Raw genomic sequence first — 16,665 nt, forward strand, 5'->3', positions numbered from 1 at the left:
ATTAATATTTGAAGGGAAAATGCTTATTAGCCTGGTGGTATTATTATATAATGTATTAAAGTATTACAATGCTCCCCATAAGATGTATACACACTGTCTCAATAAATTTGTTTGTTTGGTTCATATTGGTTGTGGGCTTGAAGTCACAGCCTAGGTGCTGTCCCTAAGGTTTGTTTGTTGAAGTTTATTGCTTTACCATTTGAGCCTCCAATTCTGGCTTGTTGGTGGCTAGAGATACAAGTCTCACAGACTTTCCTGTCTACTCTGGCTTCCAACCATGATCCTCAGATCTCAGTCTCCTGAGTAGCTAAGACTATAGGTGTAAGCCACCAGTACCTAGGCTCAATAAAAGTTGTTTTAAAAGGAGGCTTTATTATTTATTGTGGCTATAATTTAAAAGAAACTTAAGTTATTTCTCTCTCCTTTTATAATTTTATATTATTTATACTGGTCTACTACCCCAAACCAGGTAATAACAGAGCTTCAAAATGTAGGCTTCCAACAAAAGAAAAGTAGGTAATAGCAGCTGTTGGCCCATATAAATTACCATGAAGCTATTTTTAATATTTCATTTCTAGTTAACGAATATATTATTTCTATTATTAAATATCACTAGTTCTAAATTAATAAGTTACAAAACAAGTTATATTTTAAGTGAGGGAAAAGGAAATGAAGTCCTACTGCCAAACTACTTTAATATATTTTAAACATATTGTATTTAAAGATATTTTTAAAATATTATACTTAAAAATATTGTATCACAATACAATACCTTTTCAATATAGTACATTTACAACTACTGCAACAATGAGTAGGGATTAGAGACATATAACTATGCCAAAACCCCCACTAAGCAGCTTTTCAAACACAGTCAACTTAGAGCCCAGGAACTCAACTTCTGCCACATTCTGTTTCATTTGGATTTTACCTCATTTTTTATAAAAACAGCATTCACTACAGCTTCTTTATCTTCAGTGGAAGGCAAAAGAACTGCTTCTTCAGGCATGATTTGGAACCACTGACCCACGAGTGCGAGGCTTTTCGAAGAGAAGATATTCTTTGACTCCAAATATTCCCAAAGAAAGATGCTTCCAGAAGGTGTTACAAAGAGAACTCTTTTCCCATTTCCAGACACATACAAGTATAATCTCAAAGAGTTTTCTAAGAAAATAATAAGAATAATTAAACCTTTAAAGTCTGAATTCTCTCAAGAAAGCATACAGTTTAAATTATGCTACCATTCAAGTTCTCAAACGTGAGGTGCTAGCAGTAAATGAAAAGAACAAATAAATGAATGACAGGAATGTAAACTAAGGTTCTGTTGGGGTGAATATGAATGGGAAGAAGAGTGAAAGAGAGGGTAAAAATATTCAAAGAACTTTATATATTTTTTTATGAAAATAGAACAGCAAAATTTGCAAAATTGTTTTAAGCAGAGGAATGAGAAAAGTTGAAGGAAAGTGACAGGAGGTGTAAATTTGATCATTAGAGTATACTACATGCATGTATGACAATATCACAACTAATACGTAAGTATTATTAGAAAATTTACCTTGCATTTTAACTTAAACTTAGCTAATAAGTAGGCATTATAGAGGGGAAAATATTTAATTTTACACCAACTCTATCAACTGGTTATTGCTATGGTCATTTCTTTTTATCAGAAATAAGAGCTTTGTAGAGGTTAAATACCTTAAATACTAATAAAAAGTAGAGTCAAGTAAAAAAAGAGTACAAGTAGTAGTAACACATATCAAATATTCATTATTTGACATTAGGAACCAATTGTTATTAGAGCAGTGTTAGGCATGCCAGACTTTTCTTCTTCTTCACAATGAACCTAAGTACCACAGATTAAGAAAAAAAAAACCTCCAAAAAGTTTAAAACATATAAATAAATAGAAATACACACTCAGTTACCTACATACAGAACAACATTTGCAAAACAGCAACAGGAAAATATTTCATTCTATTTTCTTTCTGTTTTTCTCATTTAAGCCAATTTAAACAAAAACTGCCCACCTACTGTAGCTCTAATCACTTCTTTAGGCTTTTCAGTTACTTGTATAGTTTTCAAGCAATCTTCATCTTTGTTCCAAAGGAAAAGCTCTCCTGTAGTGAGCACTCCAGCCAGCCAGGCATCTGTTAAAAAATAAAGGGGATTCTTAGTCTCAGATCTCCCTTACTATCACTCTAAATCACTAAAACCACACTAGTCTAGTCTTTTGACAATGCAAGTATTACTTAACCATTACTAGATGTTGACAGGACGAAAATATCCTTCAAAAAGGGCTGTAGACTAGGAATCTTCTTCTTTGTTCTTCCTGATACCAAATTAATTTCATTTATGAATTTATCATCCAAAAGAAAAACGCCTTCATTTGCCTAAGAGAAAAAACATGTAAAAGACTTAAGTGATCCCAGAAGTTAATTCAACCTCTTGGCTAAATTATGCCAGAAAGGAAAACAAAATAACATTTATACCATAGTAAGGTTACATCCTACAGTATGCTAAAAATTTGTCATTCTATCTAAAACTTGCAGGCTGGGAGTGTAGCTCAGTGGTAGAGTGCTTCTCTGGGTTCTAGTCCCAACACCAAAAATAAATAAAACATCTCTTTAGAATTACTAAGTGAGGTGACCTAATGGCCTACATTAAGCTTTCTTTAAAATTTAACTTCATAGGCATGCCTTCCAATTTATCTAGCCCAAACTAGGTTATCTTAAATTTTTATTTTGGGGCTGGGAATATGGCCTAGCAGCAATAGTGTTTGCCTCATATACACGAAGCCCTGAGTTCAATTCCTCAGCACCACATATATAGAAAACAGCCAGAAGTAGCACTTATGGCTCAAGTGGCAGAGTGCTAGCCTTGAGGAAAAAGAAGCCAGGGACAGTGCCCAGGCCCTGAGTTCAAGGCCCAGGACTGGCCAAAAAAAAATTCAGCTCAAGGCTAGTGCTCTAACACTTGAGCCACATTGCCACTTCCAGTTTTCTGGTGGTTAAGTGGAGACAAGAGTCTCCTGGACTTTCCTCCCCGGGCTGGCTTTGAACCTCAATCATCAGATCTCAGCCTCCTGAGTAGCTAGGATTACAGGTGTGAGCCACCGAGCACCCAGCAGTTATCTTAATTTTTAATCTCTAATTGTTAATAATAGAATGAGCAAGTGTTTATATATTATTTACTTTGATTACAATGTATATGACTTTGGGAATTCATAAACACTTTCACTGAAAAATGCATGTGAGTCTTAAAAAAGGCAGTGGTGAAATGCAAAACAACTCTTGAGATTCCATTGTGCCTCAGTAAGAATGACCATCTATCAGTGATGTGAGAAAAAAGAAACCCTATTACACTATTGCCAGGAATGGAAACTAGTACAATGACTATGGAAGCAGTTTGGAAATTCTTGTAAAAAACTAAACATAGAATTATTCTACAATCTAGAAGTATCAATCCAGGGCATTTACAAGTCAGGATACAGTAAAGCCTCTTGGCACCGTGTTCATTGCTGCCAATAGCAAAGTTATGGAAACAGCCCAGGTGTCCTCCAACAAACTAATAGATCCTATAAAATATGTACACATACATGCATATAACGTTTATTCATATGTTATAAATGACCTATATGTATGTGTGTTTATGTATATGTGGATGCACATGGGTATATGTGTAGATACATACATATAATGGAATTTCTCTGTGTGACAACAGAAAGAAACACTTCACGTGACACACTTCACGTGACTATTCTAGTAGAAGTTCAGGAGATTGAACATTCTGATTTAACATATGCCACCTCAAACCTATTTAAACATAATATGAAAATAATTTTTTTTTTTTTTTTTGGCCAGTCCTGGGCCTTGGACTCAGGGCCTGAGCACTGTCCCTGGCTTCCTTTTGCTCAAGGCTAGCACTCTGCCACTTGAGCCACAGCGCCACTTCTGGCCGTTTTCTGTATATGTGGTGCTGGGGAATCGAACCCAGGGCCTCATGTATACGAGGCAAGCTCTCTTGCCACTAGGCCATATCCCCAGCCCGAAAATAAATTTTTTTGAAAGCTAAAAACTTTCTTCTAAACAGACCACTAAAACTTTCTGGAAAAGCTAACTTCCTCATTGTAATTCAAACACATCAAAAGACAAAACAACCTGTTTAGAAGGCAGGTAACCTTCCAAATATCATGTTTTTTCATTTAGGTTACAGAGTATACCTACATTTTACAGAAAAAACACACACACATGTAATATATATTAAATGGGTACAAATTAAGTAAAACTTACCTGTCCCAACCAGGAAATTCTTGGCCAGGGTTTTTTCTGTTTGATACTTGTTGATGTCAAAATTTCTAATCTTATTTCCATGCTTGGAAAGATATCAATGATGAATTAAGCAAAACCATGAGAACATGCTGTAAGTAATAGTAATAAAGAGCACATAATATTTACCAAACATTTTAAGAATTATGAATTAGAATAAATTTATAAATATAAAAATTACTTTGTCAACAACTCAAATTAACTGTTTTTAAGTTAAAAAGTTGGTAATAGCAACTTGCATCTGGACCACTCAGACAAAATGTATTTGCTTTACAAGTTACCTTTCAGACAATGAGGATAAATCTAGGAAGGATCTTTTTGTTTTTGCTGGTCCTGGAGCTTGGACTCAGGGCCTACGCATTGGGCCTCTTTGTGCTTATCACTAGGCACTCTACCACTTGAACCACAGTGCCACTTCCAAGGAAGGATCCTAATAAATAAGTTTCTATGTGATTTGCCTTTCTCAGTAGTCAGACTGTATTTTGCAGAGTTGGCCACACCTCCTACCTCACAGGCCTCGTGTGTAACTTTGATACTTCTCCCATTTAGTACTGTGGTCTCTTGCCTCTCCCTTTGAAGCTGGGCCAGATTTTATGACTGATTTGACCAAGACAGTACAATCAATGTAATACTATGCATTTTCAAAAGCTAAGTTATAAAGGTAGTACAGTTTCTACCTGGCTCCCAGAATGATAGTCAAGAAGACCCAATAACCAAGTAAACAGTCATCCTACCCTCAGCCTAAACTGCAAAAATGTCTAAACTGGCTCCTATAAAAGTGAAATCTGGAGCTGGGAATACAATCTAGTGACAAGAGTGCTTGCCTCGTATACATGAAACCCTGAGTTCGATTCCTCAGCACCACATATGTAGAAAATGGCCAGAAGTGGCACTGTGGCTCAAGGTGGCAGTGCACTAGCCTTGAGCAAAAAGAAGCCAGGGATAGTGCTCAGGCCCTGAGTTCAAGGCCCAGGACTGGCAAAAAAAAAAAATTAAAAGAGAAATCTGATGAAGCTCACTCTTGACTCTCACCTGTAATCCTAGTTACTCGGGAGGCATAGATCTGAGGATAATGGTTCAAAGTCAGCCTGAGCAGAAAAGTGTGAAACTTATCTACAATTAACCACCAAAAAGCCAAAAAGTGGAGATGTGCTTAAGTGTGAGCACACTAGCCTTGAGCAAAAAAATCTCAGGGATGACACCAAAGCCCCGAGTTCAAGCCCTAACATGGGTGCATACACACACACAGGCACACAAATAATGAAATCCTAAGACAAGATGAACTGAGAGATACTTGGAAAGCCTGCCCACTGAGTGTGAAGGATGGTTGTGGGTTGTGGTTAGAGCCAAATAAGAGTGAAAAAGACATTCAAGTGGTGTGCCCCAAGTACACATAGAGTCAGAGCAGAGCAGGGTGGAACATAAACTTGAAAGAATGGCTCAGTGATAGAAGAACCTTGGAAGCATGAGCTTCTGGATCCCAAAGAGACACAGAAATCATTCACTTCTCTCTCTTCTCTCTCTGTCTCTTTGGTGCTGGCTGGTACAGGAGGCTTGAATTCAGGCTCTCACTTGACTTCTTTGTTCAAGGCTGGTACTCTACCACTTGAGCCACCCCTCCACATCTGGCCTTTTAATTGTTGATAAGATTCTCATAGATATGGGCCCAGACTAGCATTGAGCCAGCCATGATCCTCAGATCTCAGTCTTCTAAGTAGCTAGGATTATAGGCATACCACACAGAAATCATTCTTGAAAAGGAATCTCACTGACTAAAATGAGGACAGTATGAACTCAAGGCAAAATCATATTGATGGATGAAAATAGGAAATGGAACATTTGACAAAACAGGGTATTTCTAAGAGCCAGGCAAACTCCACTAAATTAAATGGTCAAAATGAACATCATCAGACATAAGAAAAATGGAAGGAGATCACACTCCACCCAGCTGTGATGTGCTAAAAGTACATAACCTGACTCTAATCACACACACACACACACTCTCACACAAAAATCAAGTGTGTCCACATGGAGGGACATTCTATAAAAGAAATTATCAAAAGTGACAAGGTAAGTAAGTGGCCCTATGGCTCAAAGTGCTCTAACCTTGAGCAAAAGAGCTCAGAGACGGCACTCAGGCATTGAGTTCAAGCCTCAAGATGGACAAAAGAGAAAAAAAAAAAAAGAAAAAAGAGTCCATGAGATTCTTATCTCCAATAAACTACTCAGAAAAAGCCAGAGTGGTGCTGTGGCTCAAGTGCTAAAGTGCTATCCTTGAACACAAACAGGTTCAGGGACAGTGCCCAGGCCCACAGTTCAAGAGTTCAAGCCGGGGGCTGTTCCGATTCCCCAGCACCACATATATGGAAAACGGCCAGAAGGGGCGCTGTGGCTCAGGTGGCAGAGTGCTAGCCTTGAGCAAAAAGAAGCCAGGGATGGTGCTCAAGCGCTGAGTCCAAGGCCCAGGACTGGCCAAAAAAAAAAAACAAAAAAAACAGTTCAAGCCCCAGGATAGGAAAAAAAAAAAGCGTCAAGTTCATAGAAGGCAAGAGAAGACTAGATATTAAATGCAATGAGTAATTTATAAACTTTATCATTATAGGGATAATATTGGACTACTGGAAGAAAAACACATAGGAAGAAAAACAGGATTAAATGGTGGTTAAGTAATGTAGTTTTCTCATTTTAGAGGTTGTCCTACAGCCAGGTAGGAGAATGTCCTTATTTACAGACTATCACACTGACATTCAGGGATACAGGAAACTGTTTTTCATTTATTAAGTTGTTTATGACTAAAGTTCTTTGCACTATAGTTGCAAAATACTAATTTCTGTAAGTCAGAGACTATTTCCAGGTTGTTAGTTGTGAGGGTTCTGTTTGTTTTGAACTCAGTTTCTGGCTTCTACCAAGTACATCACGGCTCCATTTTCAGTTAGCTGGTTAAGTCCCATGGGCTTTTTTACATGGGTTAGCTTCAAACTGTGACCCTATAATATCTCAGCCTCCTGAGGAGCTAGGATTACAGGCATGAGCTACCTACCTACCGGTGCCTGACAATGTGAGGTTATTTTAAAAGACCATTGGAGAAAACTGAACAGACTCAAAAAATCATGAGAGTCTATCAGTGATTTTTAGAAATATGTCCTCATGTTTCCTATGCGAGAAGCCCAGTCTGCACTTGTCTTATTTTTATGCCAGGGATTTGCCTGAAAATACTCCACATGTGTGAAGTTTTGCAATTAAGTCACCAAGGACCAAGTGGCCCCGTTAACCACTTCAAGATCGAAGGGCAGAGCTGCACAGGACCGGCGGGGGGTGCAAGGCTGACTTTTCTGCACATTTCCCCGGCTCTTAAGATACCGATGCTAAGGGATATAGGTAACACACATCACAAAACAAAGAGAAATAAAAAATGACCATCACACGAAATAGTCTATGGCTATTCAGGGAGCCGGGGCAGTACCTTTATTTTAAAATAAATCCATGAATGCAACTGCAAGTGAGTGGTTCAAGCTGTTCCGTGGTGTCAACCACCGAAGAGTCTAGCAAATCGCGTCCGTGTCTCAGTGCTCACTCGTCGCCTGCGAGGGTCAAGCACAGGAGGGATCGCGCGGCGACCCGGCCGGAGTCACACAAAGAGACCCGCGGGGACCCCGGGCGGCGCGGCGCGGCGCGGCGCGGGCCCTCGGGGGTGCGCGGCGGCCTGGGCCCAGTACGAGAGGCCGGGGCGGGGCGGAGCGCGCCAGGCCTCGGCCGTGGGGGCGGCGGGGGACGGGCCGGGCGAGGGAGCGCAGAGACGGAGGTGGGGGGGAATGCGGCCATGCGAGGCAGGCGCTGGCGGGAGGTCGGGGAGGGGTGCGGGAGAGGCCGGGAGTCGGGGAATTACCTCCGCCAGCGTGGGGAGGTCCGGCGCGGCGAGCGACGCGGGCGCGCGGTGGGAAACTCGGTGCGACGCGGAGGCTCCGCGCCCGCCCCGACGCGAGGCTGCGTCCTGGAGACCGCGCGGTGCGACGCGGGGCGGGGCGGGGCGGGCGTCGGCCCCTCCCGCCTTCCCTTCCCCATTCCCCTCCATCACCCCCCCCCTCCTCCTTCCAGCGTGTCCCGGCCTCCCCGGGGCCTGCTCCTCCATCCTCCACCTCAGTTCTCTCACTCCTCCCCATCCTCCTCCTGGAGTCTCCAGGATCCTTCCGCCCTCCACTTCACCCTACTCCTCCAAGCTGCAAGTGGAAATAGGAAGAATGTGGTCCAGGTCATCCCAGGCAGAAAGCAAACCAGTGTGAAAAATGAACAAAACCTTGAAGGACCTGGGGTTCAAATGGTAGAGCATCAGGGAACAAACACCAGAGGGGAAAAAGCAAGTGTGCAGAGGAAGGGGAGTGGGGAACTGTCAGCTCCCCCTGTGTAGGGCATTCAAATTTAAAAACACACCATAAGTGCTTTTCCAGGCCAAATACAGCCCTAGGCATGCCCCCTTATGATCCCAGCCAGTTAGGTGGCCTGGCACCAACGAAGTGAAAACAGCAAATAAGTTGATAGCATAGCCAAGTTTTGTTGTTTTTAACTGTGTGTGTGTGTGTGTGTGTGTGTATGTGTGTGTGTGCTGGTAGGAGGGCTTGGACTCAGGGTGCTGTCCCTTAGCTTTTGAACTAAAGGATGGCCCTCTACCACTTGAGCTACAGCTCCACTTCCGGATTTTTGGTGCTTAAATGGAGGTCAAAGTCTTTCAGATTTGTCTGTCCCGGCTAGTTTCAAATGTCAGTCTTCAGATCTCAGCCTCCTGAGAAGCTACAATCATGCCTGTGAGCCACAGGTGCCTGACTTGACCTACAGCTGTTTTTAAAGGTGTACTTTCAATGGCTGGGCTGTAGGTTCAGTGGAAAAGTGCTTGCCCTGCAAGTGCAATGTTCTAGGTTCAATCCCCAGTACCGCAAAAGCCCCCTACCCTCAAAGATGTACCTTCAATATTGTAATATGTTGCTGTGCAAATATGCTCAAAACAACCTGAAGATAAAGGTTTGTATTTCTAGCAGAAATGGAGGCACATCTAAATTACAGCATTTAAGCAAGATCTTCATTTTGAGTAAACACGACAATTTCAAATGTACAAAACCAATAATACATAGCATACATTCATTTTATACTTTAAAAAAGCTAAACTTAAGAAAATCAAAAGGAGAAATGAGGTAGTCATACCAAATGAGTAATATTTTGACATTCTATTAAACAATACAAGATTGTAGAGAGCTAAGAGGAAAAAATGTTGAGGCAATCCAATCTTAGGGAAAGAAAAACGTGAAAGCAAAAATATATTCAAAATGTATTTTAAAAACTTTCAGACATGCACCCAGTGATGTAATAAATAGAACGTAGTAGTACGACCAATCGCATAAAAGGGAGAGTAGAGTCCATGTTTTTTCTTTTGTTAGCCCTAGTCACTTTCATTCTTTCCTCCTCACTTGTCCTTGCTATTAATGTGAATCACTGTTTAGGTATTCCAAGTTGCTAAAGATGAATTGAAGGCATAGGGCTATAACTCAGCAACGGTGTGCTTACCTATCAACTACTAGGTTCAATCCTCAGCACCAGACATACACACATACACAAATATATTCAAAAACTAGAACACCAAGAAGCTGTGAAGGTGGCTTAGTGGTAGGGTGCTTGCCTAGCATGCACGAGGTTCTGGGTTCGATTACTCAGTACCACATAAACAGAAAAAGCTGGAAGTGGCACTGTGGCTCAACAGGTAGAATGCTAGCCTTGAGCAAAAGCTCAGGGATAGTTTCCAGCCCCAGGACTGGCAGAAAAAGAAAACAGAACAAAACCACCAAAACTGTGCTTTTCACTTTGTGCATTTGGATAAAACTCCTATGTTGTAGTTACTGATAAGGAAAAGATCAGAACTCAATCCATACACTACAAAAAAAGATGGACCTGGAGTGGTTTTCAAACCTGTCATGCACTGGAATCCCCTGGAACGGTTGTTAAACACAAAAAACTTGGACCTCATTCCAAAGCTTTTTATTCAGCAGGTTTGAGGTAAGACTTTTTTTTGTGCTAGACTGAAGGCATGAACTTAGTTGCTGCCCCTGAGCTTTTTTGCTCAAAGCCAGCTCACTACCACTTGAGATACAGCTTCACTTCTGGCTTTTTTGGTGCTTAATTGGATACAGGAGTCTCATGGACTTTCTTGTCTTGGCTGGCTTTGAACTACAATCCTCAGCTCTCAGCCTCCTGAGATCCTGAGCTAGGATCACAGGCAGGAGCCACCAGTGCTTGGAAGGTAAGATTTAAAAAAAAAAGAATTTCCAGGCTGGGGATATGGCCTAGTGGCAAGAGTGCTTGCCTCCTATACATGAGGTCCTGGGTTCAATTCCCCAGCACCAACCACATATACAGAAAACGGCCAGAAGTGGCGCTGTGGCTCAAGTGGCAGAGTGCTAGCCTTGAGCAAAAAGAAGCCAGGGACAGTGCTCAGGCCCTGAGTCCAAGCCCCAGGACTGGCAAAAAAAAACAAAAAAAGAATTTCCAGAGGATGAAGATGACTTTTTTAAATGAGTTTCCAAATGCTGCTGCTGCCGCTGATGGCTTGAAGCATACTCTAAAACCCAGAGCTCCAGTGGAAACAGTTGTCAAAAGACCAATAAAGATCCAGGTAGACACTAGGGGAAAAGGGTATCTTCATGTATATGGTTTTAGTTCTAAGTTTAGCACCTGCTCAGTTCTTGTCTTAAGATCTCAATTACTTCTTAAACCATTTGTTTAGGTGTGTGTGCATGTGGTGCTGGACACTGAACCAAGGGCACTGAGCTATACCTTCAGCCCAAACTACTATAAAACAAAACAGTAGGCATAAAAAAGAATTCATCTGGCAAATGTGCTGTTTGTAGGTATTAGCCACTTTTAAGAACATATTTCTATTAAAATTATACCTAAATTCTTAGATAGAGAACACCTGATGATCTGGACCCAGCTAAGCTTTTATTTTACAGGCTGAAATTTACGGGTAAAAATACACTACAATAATTAATGAAGCCGTTCCAATTTTGCTTGAAGGGATTTAAAATTCCCAGTAATAGCTTGTACTGTTGCTGAAGAACTCATTGACTGAAGTTCAACCAGATACCCGCAAACAGCATCCAGGCACAGATGTGTAAATCTTCTCCTGTAAAGGAACCGATACCTAGTCATTATCGGTACATTAAGAAACATTTCCTTCTATAAGGTTTTCCCCCAACTTCTGATACTCTTATAGTCCCATAAAACTCCAGGATTGCATGACTAAAAAGCAAATACTTGAAAATCGAGAAAGAAACTTTGATTGTAGATCAATTGCCACGTAACCATTTTTCCATTTAAAGACTATAGTGAGGATTCTTCCTAATATTCATTTATATTCTTTTGGCTTTTCCAAGAGAATAACCCTTAAAATAGCAATGAGATCACTAAGAGGGAACCGAAATGTCTTAATCCTAGGTCAATAATTCAAAGCAGATTTTGTGTGTGTTACATGTACCTGTCCCAGGACTAGAATTCAGGACGGTTTTCTTGCTCAAGGCTACTGCTCTACCACTGGAGCCACAACTCAGCTTCTGGCTTTTTTGGTAGTTAACTGGAGATAAAAGTCGAACAGATTTTCCTGCCCGGGGTGACGCTAAACTGTGATTCTAACTAACTGGGAATACAGGTGTGATCCACTGACACCTAACAAGAAATTTCTAACAACTGAAAAACAAAATTATGTTCACTTGTATGAAGGACTTAGGAAAATGGTTGAAAATCTTTCATAGATGCAGATGGACAACACCCAAATAGTTATTGCTAATGTACCTAAGCACTAAATCCCCTATACTTCTTCATGACTCCTGTGTCTTCCAATATTCTCTCCAAATTCATAGTCCAGGTTATTTACTAGAAGCAAAGCCTTTGACAAGAATTCATAGTTACCTTTCATAATTTACAACGTGGCTAGGATTCTCCACATATTTTGTTAAAAGTACATGGATACAATCCAACAGATGCAGTGGTTTTTTCACTCTGTTCCAGAATGGATCCTACAAAGAAAAAAAAAAATATATATATATATATTCTTAAGACTCTTATCCCTAGTTAACTATCAAAAACCTGGAAGTGAAGCTATGGTAGTAGAATCCCTGAGTTCAAGCCCCAGTATTGCACATCTTGTCCTACCTCCAAAACAAGGACCTTGAAAAGGACACTACGAACTGAATATATGGCATACACCTGTGATCCAAATCCTTAGGTAACTGAGACTAGAAAAATACTGAGTTCTAAGCCAATGCAGCCTCTGGCAAAACATCGTCTCACAGAAACAAAGACTAAAATCAACAGCAGAGAGTGCAGTAGCACTGTATGATGATGCTATTATAAAAACCAGGGCTTGGCACTCCTACTCACTACCTACCTACTTCCCCTTTTATCCCCAGAGAGAAGCTGTCACCTGGATAAGGTGCAGACGCCATGTAGCTCCCTCTCCTGTGGGAACTATGGCCCACTAATAAACCTCTTTATGAACCTTAAAAAAAAACAACCCAAAAACAGGGGTTGGAATGTGGCTTAGCAGTAGAGTACTTGCCTAGCATGCATGAAGCACTGAGTTTGATTCCTTAGCACCACATAAACAGAAAAAAGCCAGAAGTGTTGCTGTGGCTCAAGTGGTAGAGTACTAGCCTTGAGCAAAAAGAAGTTCTGTTTCAAACCCCAGGACTAGCAAAACAAAAACAAAACCAAACACCAACAGTCCAATTAAATAGAGTTTTAAACTCTTGATATAGTTCAATACATTTGATGTTTTTGTTGAGGTTATTTGGAACAAACACACTGTTATTTTGTTCTTAGAGTAAGTAAATGGGCTTGGGATATATAGTTTAGCCTTACAGGAAAACCCTAGATTTGATTCTTAACAATTAAAAAATTACTACTGGGGCTGGGAATATGGCCTAGTGGCAAGAGTGCTTGCCTTGTATACATGAAGCCCTGGGTTCGATTCCCCAGCACCACATATATAGAAAACGGCCAGAAGTGGCGCTGTGGCTCAAGTGGCAGAGTGCTAGCCTTGAGCAAAAAGAAGCCAGGGACAGTGCTCAGGCCCTAAGTCCAAAGCCCAGGACTGGCACAAAATAAATAAATAAATAAATAAAATATAAAAAATTATTAGCTATCAATTCTCTCTCTGTCTCTCTTTCTTGGCACTGATATTTGAAATTAGTTTCATGCTTGCTAGGCTGGCACTCTACAGCTTGAGCTATGTCCCCAGTCTGAACAATTCTTAATAGAGTGGATTTAACCTATATCTTTGGTTAGCCTATTCTACAAAGTGCAAGTATATATAGTTAGGCTTATTAGTATTAAAAACATTAGCATTCTATTTAATTATGATAAATACCACTGTAACTCTGATCATTTTAAAATCCCTTATGTATAATTTCCAATACTTAGACAATAAAATAAATATCTGTTGACGCTATTTAGATATCTACAAACATGTAACCAAAATACCTCACACTCTATCTAGAAAAAGATTGTTTTTTTTTTTTTTTTTTTTTTTGCCAGTCCTGGGGCTTGAACTCAGAGCCTGAGCACTGTCCCTGGCTTCTTTTTACTCAAGGCTAGCAGTCTAACACTTGAGCCACAGCACCACTTCTGGCTGTTTTCTATATATGTGGTGCTGGGGATTCAAACCCAGGGCTTCATGTATACAAGGCAAGCACTTCACCACTAGGCCATATTCTCAGCCCCTTAGAAAAAAGTTCTTTCAGAGAAATTAATTTTATCATATTTAATATTTCCTTACCCGTGATTTGAATAGTTGATCATAAACTTCTAGTAGTCGAGGTAATGGTACTCCAATTTCATTCATGGTCTGTATAACAAAGCCCACATCCCAGTTCAAAGTACAAACTTGCTGCTCTAAAAACTGTACAATAAAATCTAGGAAAGGGAAAAGAACAAAAATTTGTCTTTTTAACTCTTGATTATAAAAGGTAGGTCTAAACTCAACTTCAAAACAATTTTTGAGAGCTGGGGTCACAGAATGGTGGCAAAGTACATATTTAGTATACACAAAGCCCTAGGTTCAGTCCTCAGCACCCCAAGAAAAAAGAAAATTAAGATATGTACCAGAACAGGCAGTATAAACAGGATAGATATTAGTGGTTGCCTACAGCTGGAGGGGGAGGGAACGGGAAGAGACAAAGAGAAAAGGATTTCATTTTGGAATGGTGAAAACATTTGCAAATTAAATTATGGTAATAGACTTACAAGTCTGTGATATGTTAAATCCATTAAATTGTACACCATAAAGGCACTAGGAAGAAACTTTGACATCATTAAAAAAAACTTAGGAGACATAAAAGATACAAGAAGAACACAGAGCATGGGAATGTCACAGTGTTATTATAAAGGTGATATACTGAGGATTATAGTTACATAGTCAAGTAGTGAATGCACTTCTTTTTGGACATTGTCATTCCTTCCTTTGCTCCCTGCGTTTTTCCCTCCCATCTTCATCCACAAGTTGAATAGCTCACTTTGAACACAGTTAAGTGTCCCTGGTATATTTGTTCACCATTTTTGTTTTAATAATTTTAAATAACACAAAAGTGCTTAATATTCTACTTCATTGATGCATTTTTGTTGCTTCTATTTTACGATTGTGGAAAATTAAAGGTTGGTGAATGGCTTAGAATAGTTAGCTATTAAAAAGTGTGTGTGTATGTGTGTGTGTTTGTGTGTGTGTATTCAAGTGGTTCAAACTAGGTGGGTGCCAGTGGTTCATATCTGTTAACTAGCTACATTAGAGGCTAAGATAGCTGGCATCACTGTATGAGTTGAACCTAGGTAGCAAAAGTTCATGAGATGCCCTTTTCAACAAATCTAAATACAGTGGCACACATCTGTTATTCTAGTTACTGGGAAGCCTAACATAAGAGGACAACATCCAGGCAGGAAATGATACCTTATGTATAAAATAATGAGCAAAAATCAGGACTTCCACTGTATATCACCTTTAAAATGACAATTAAAAAAAGAAGCATCATGAACAGCAACAACAACAAAAAAATCAAGATTGGACTTGACTGGAGGTGTGGTGTCTCAGTAAGAGTGCTTGATTCAAAACTCCATTCTTGGGCTGGGAATGTGGCTCAGAAGTAGAGCACTTGCCTAGCATGTGTGAAGCCCTGGTTTCAATTCCTTAGCACCACATATACAGAAAAGGCTGCTGGTGGTGCTGTAGCTCAAGTGGTAGAGTGCTAGCCTTGAGCAAAAGAAGCTCAGTGACAGTGCCCACCCCCGAGTTCAACTACCAGGACTGGCACAAGCAAACATATATGTGTGTATGTGTGTGTGTGCACCCATGCATGCCAGTCCTGGGGCTTGAATTCAGGGGCTGTCTCTGAGATGTTTGTTTTTTCTCTCAAGTCTAGTGCTCTATCACTTGCAAAACTCCGTAATTCAAAAACAAACAAACAAACAAACAAATAAATAAATAACCCAAAAGCTGGATGTAGTAGCCTAAGCTTATGATCCTAGCTCAAGATGCTGGGACAGGAAGACTGTGCTATAAAAACATCCTGGGCTATAATGAGCTTGTCTGAAAACACACAACATATACACACAAGGTTGGTGATCTAACAGTGGTAGAATGCTTGCTGTTCTTAGCTTTAATCTCTAGTACAGGGGGAAAAAAAGAGAGGTGAAGAAAAAAAAAAGACTGAGCATGATGACACAGAACTGCTACCTCTGCACTCAGGAGGCTTGCCAACAAGACTGTTAAGAGTGAGACCATTACATATGAAACTGTAAGCCCCTCTGTACTTCACTTTGACAGTACAGAAAAAAAATGGTTTTTAATTTTTTAGAAAAGAGTGAGGCCAGTATGGGTTATACAGCAGGCCTATCTTAAAAATAAATTATATTGGGGGAGGTGAGGAATGAGGGATGAGGTAACTAACAGTACAAGAAATGTATCCAATGCCTAATGTATGAAACTGTAACCTCTCTGTAATTCACTTTGATAATAAAAACTTAAAAAAAAATAAATTATATTAAATTAAAAGAAAATAAAAATAACTCAATGTTATAGAGCTTAGTTGAACCAAACACATATTATTACCCAAACCTGGAAACATCAGCCGTTTTTCCTTCCTTTTTAATAATTGTATCAGGTTATATTGTAGTTTGTTGGTCAACACAAACCTCAAGTAGATAAATGAACTTAGAAAGCTAGTAGAAACTAGTTTTATACTCAGCAAATTATGCTATTCTACAGGGGTTTTTCTTTCTGTGAAGACAGAACTAACTTCTGAGCTAAACAGACACAGC

At 40.0% G+C, this 16,665-nt stretch overlaps 2 protein-coding genes across 2 annotated transcripts in view; both read right to left on the bottom strand.

Annotated features, from left to right (window-relative positions):
- The window catches only part of Cplane1 (ciliogenesis and planar polarity effector complex subunit 1), an 86,219-nt gene extending 78,309 nt beyond the window's left edge, over window positions 1-7,910 (bottom strand). The window contains exons 1-5 of the mRNA XM_048368241.1: window positions 7,784-7,910; window positions 4,285-4,412; window positions 2,250-2,385; window positions 2,023-2,142; window positions 929-1,161 (exon numbers count right to left, since the gene is read on the bottom strand). Of these exons, the coding sequence (XP_048224198.1) occupies window positions 929-1,161; window positions 2,023-2,142; window positions 2,250-2,385; window positions 4,285-4,365 (570 nt within the window). The 5' untranslated portion in view covers window positions 4,366-4,412; window positions 7,784-7,910. The remainder of the gene's footprint in view (window positions 1-928; window positions 1,162-2,022; window positions 2,143-2,249; window positions 2,386-4,284; window positions 4,413-7,783) is intronic.
- A 3,371-nt stretch (window positions 7,911-11,281) lies between these two features.
- Window positions 11,282-16,665, bottom strand: part of Nup155 (nucleoporin 155) — a 52,891-nt gene continuing 47,507 nt past the window's right edge. Inside the window, exons 33-35 of the mRNA XM_048368483.1 lie at window positions 14,135-14,271; window positions 12,268-12,374; window positions 11,282-11,485 (exon numbers count right to left, since the gene is read on the bottom strand). Of these exons, the coding sequence (XP_048224440.1) occupies window positions 11,347-11,485; window positions 12,268-12,374; window positions 14,135-14,271 (383 nt within the window). The 3' untranslated portion in view covers window positions 11,282-11,346. The remainder of the gene's footprint in view (window positions 11,486-12,267; window positions 12,375-14,134; window positions 14,272-16,665) is intronic.

The sequence above is a fragment of the Perognathus longimembris genome, chromosome 19, assembly GCF_023159225.1.
Source record: "Perognathus longimembris pacificus isolate PPM17 chromosome 19, ASM2315922v1, whole genome shotgun sequence".
NCBI lineage: Eukaryota > Metazoa > Chordata > Mammalia > Rodentia > Heteromyidae > Perognathus > Perognathus longimembris.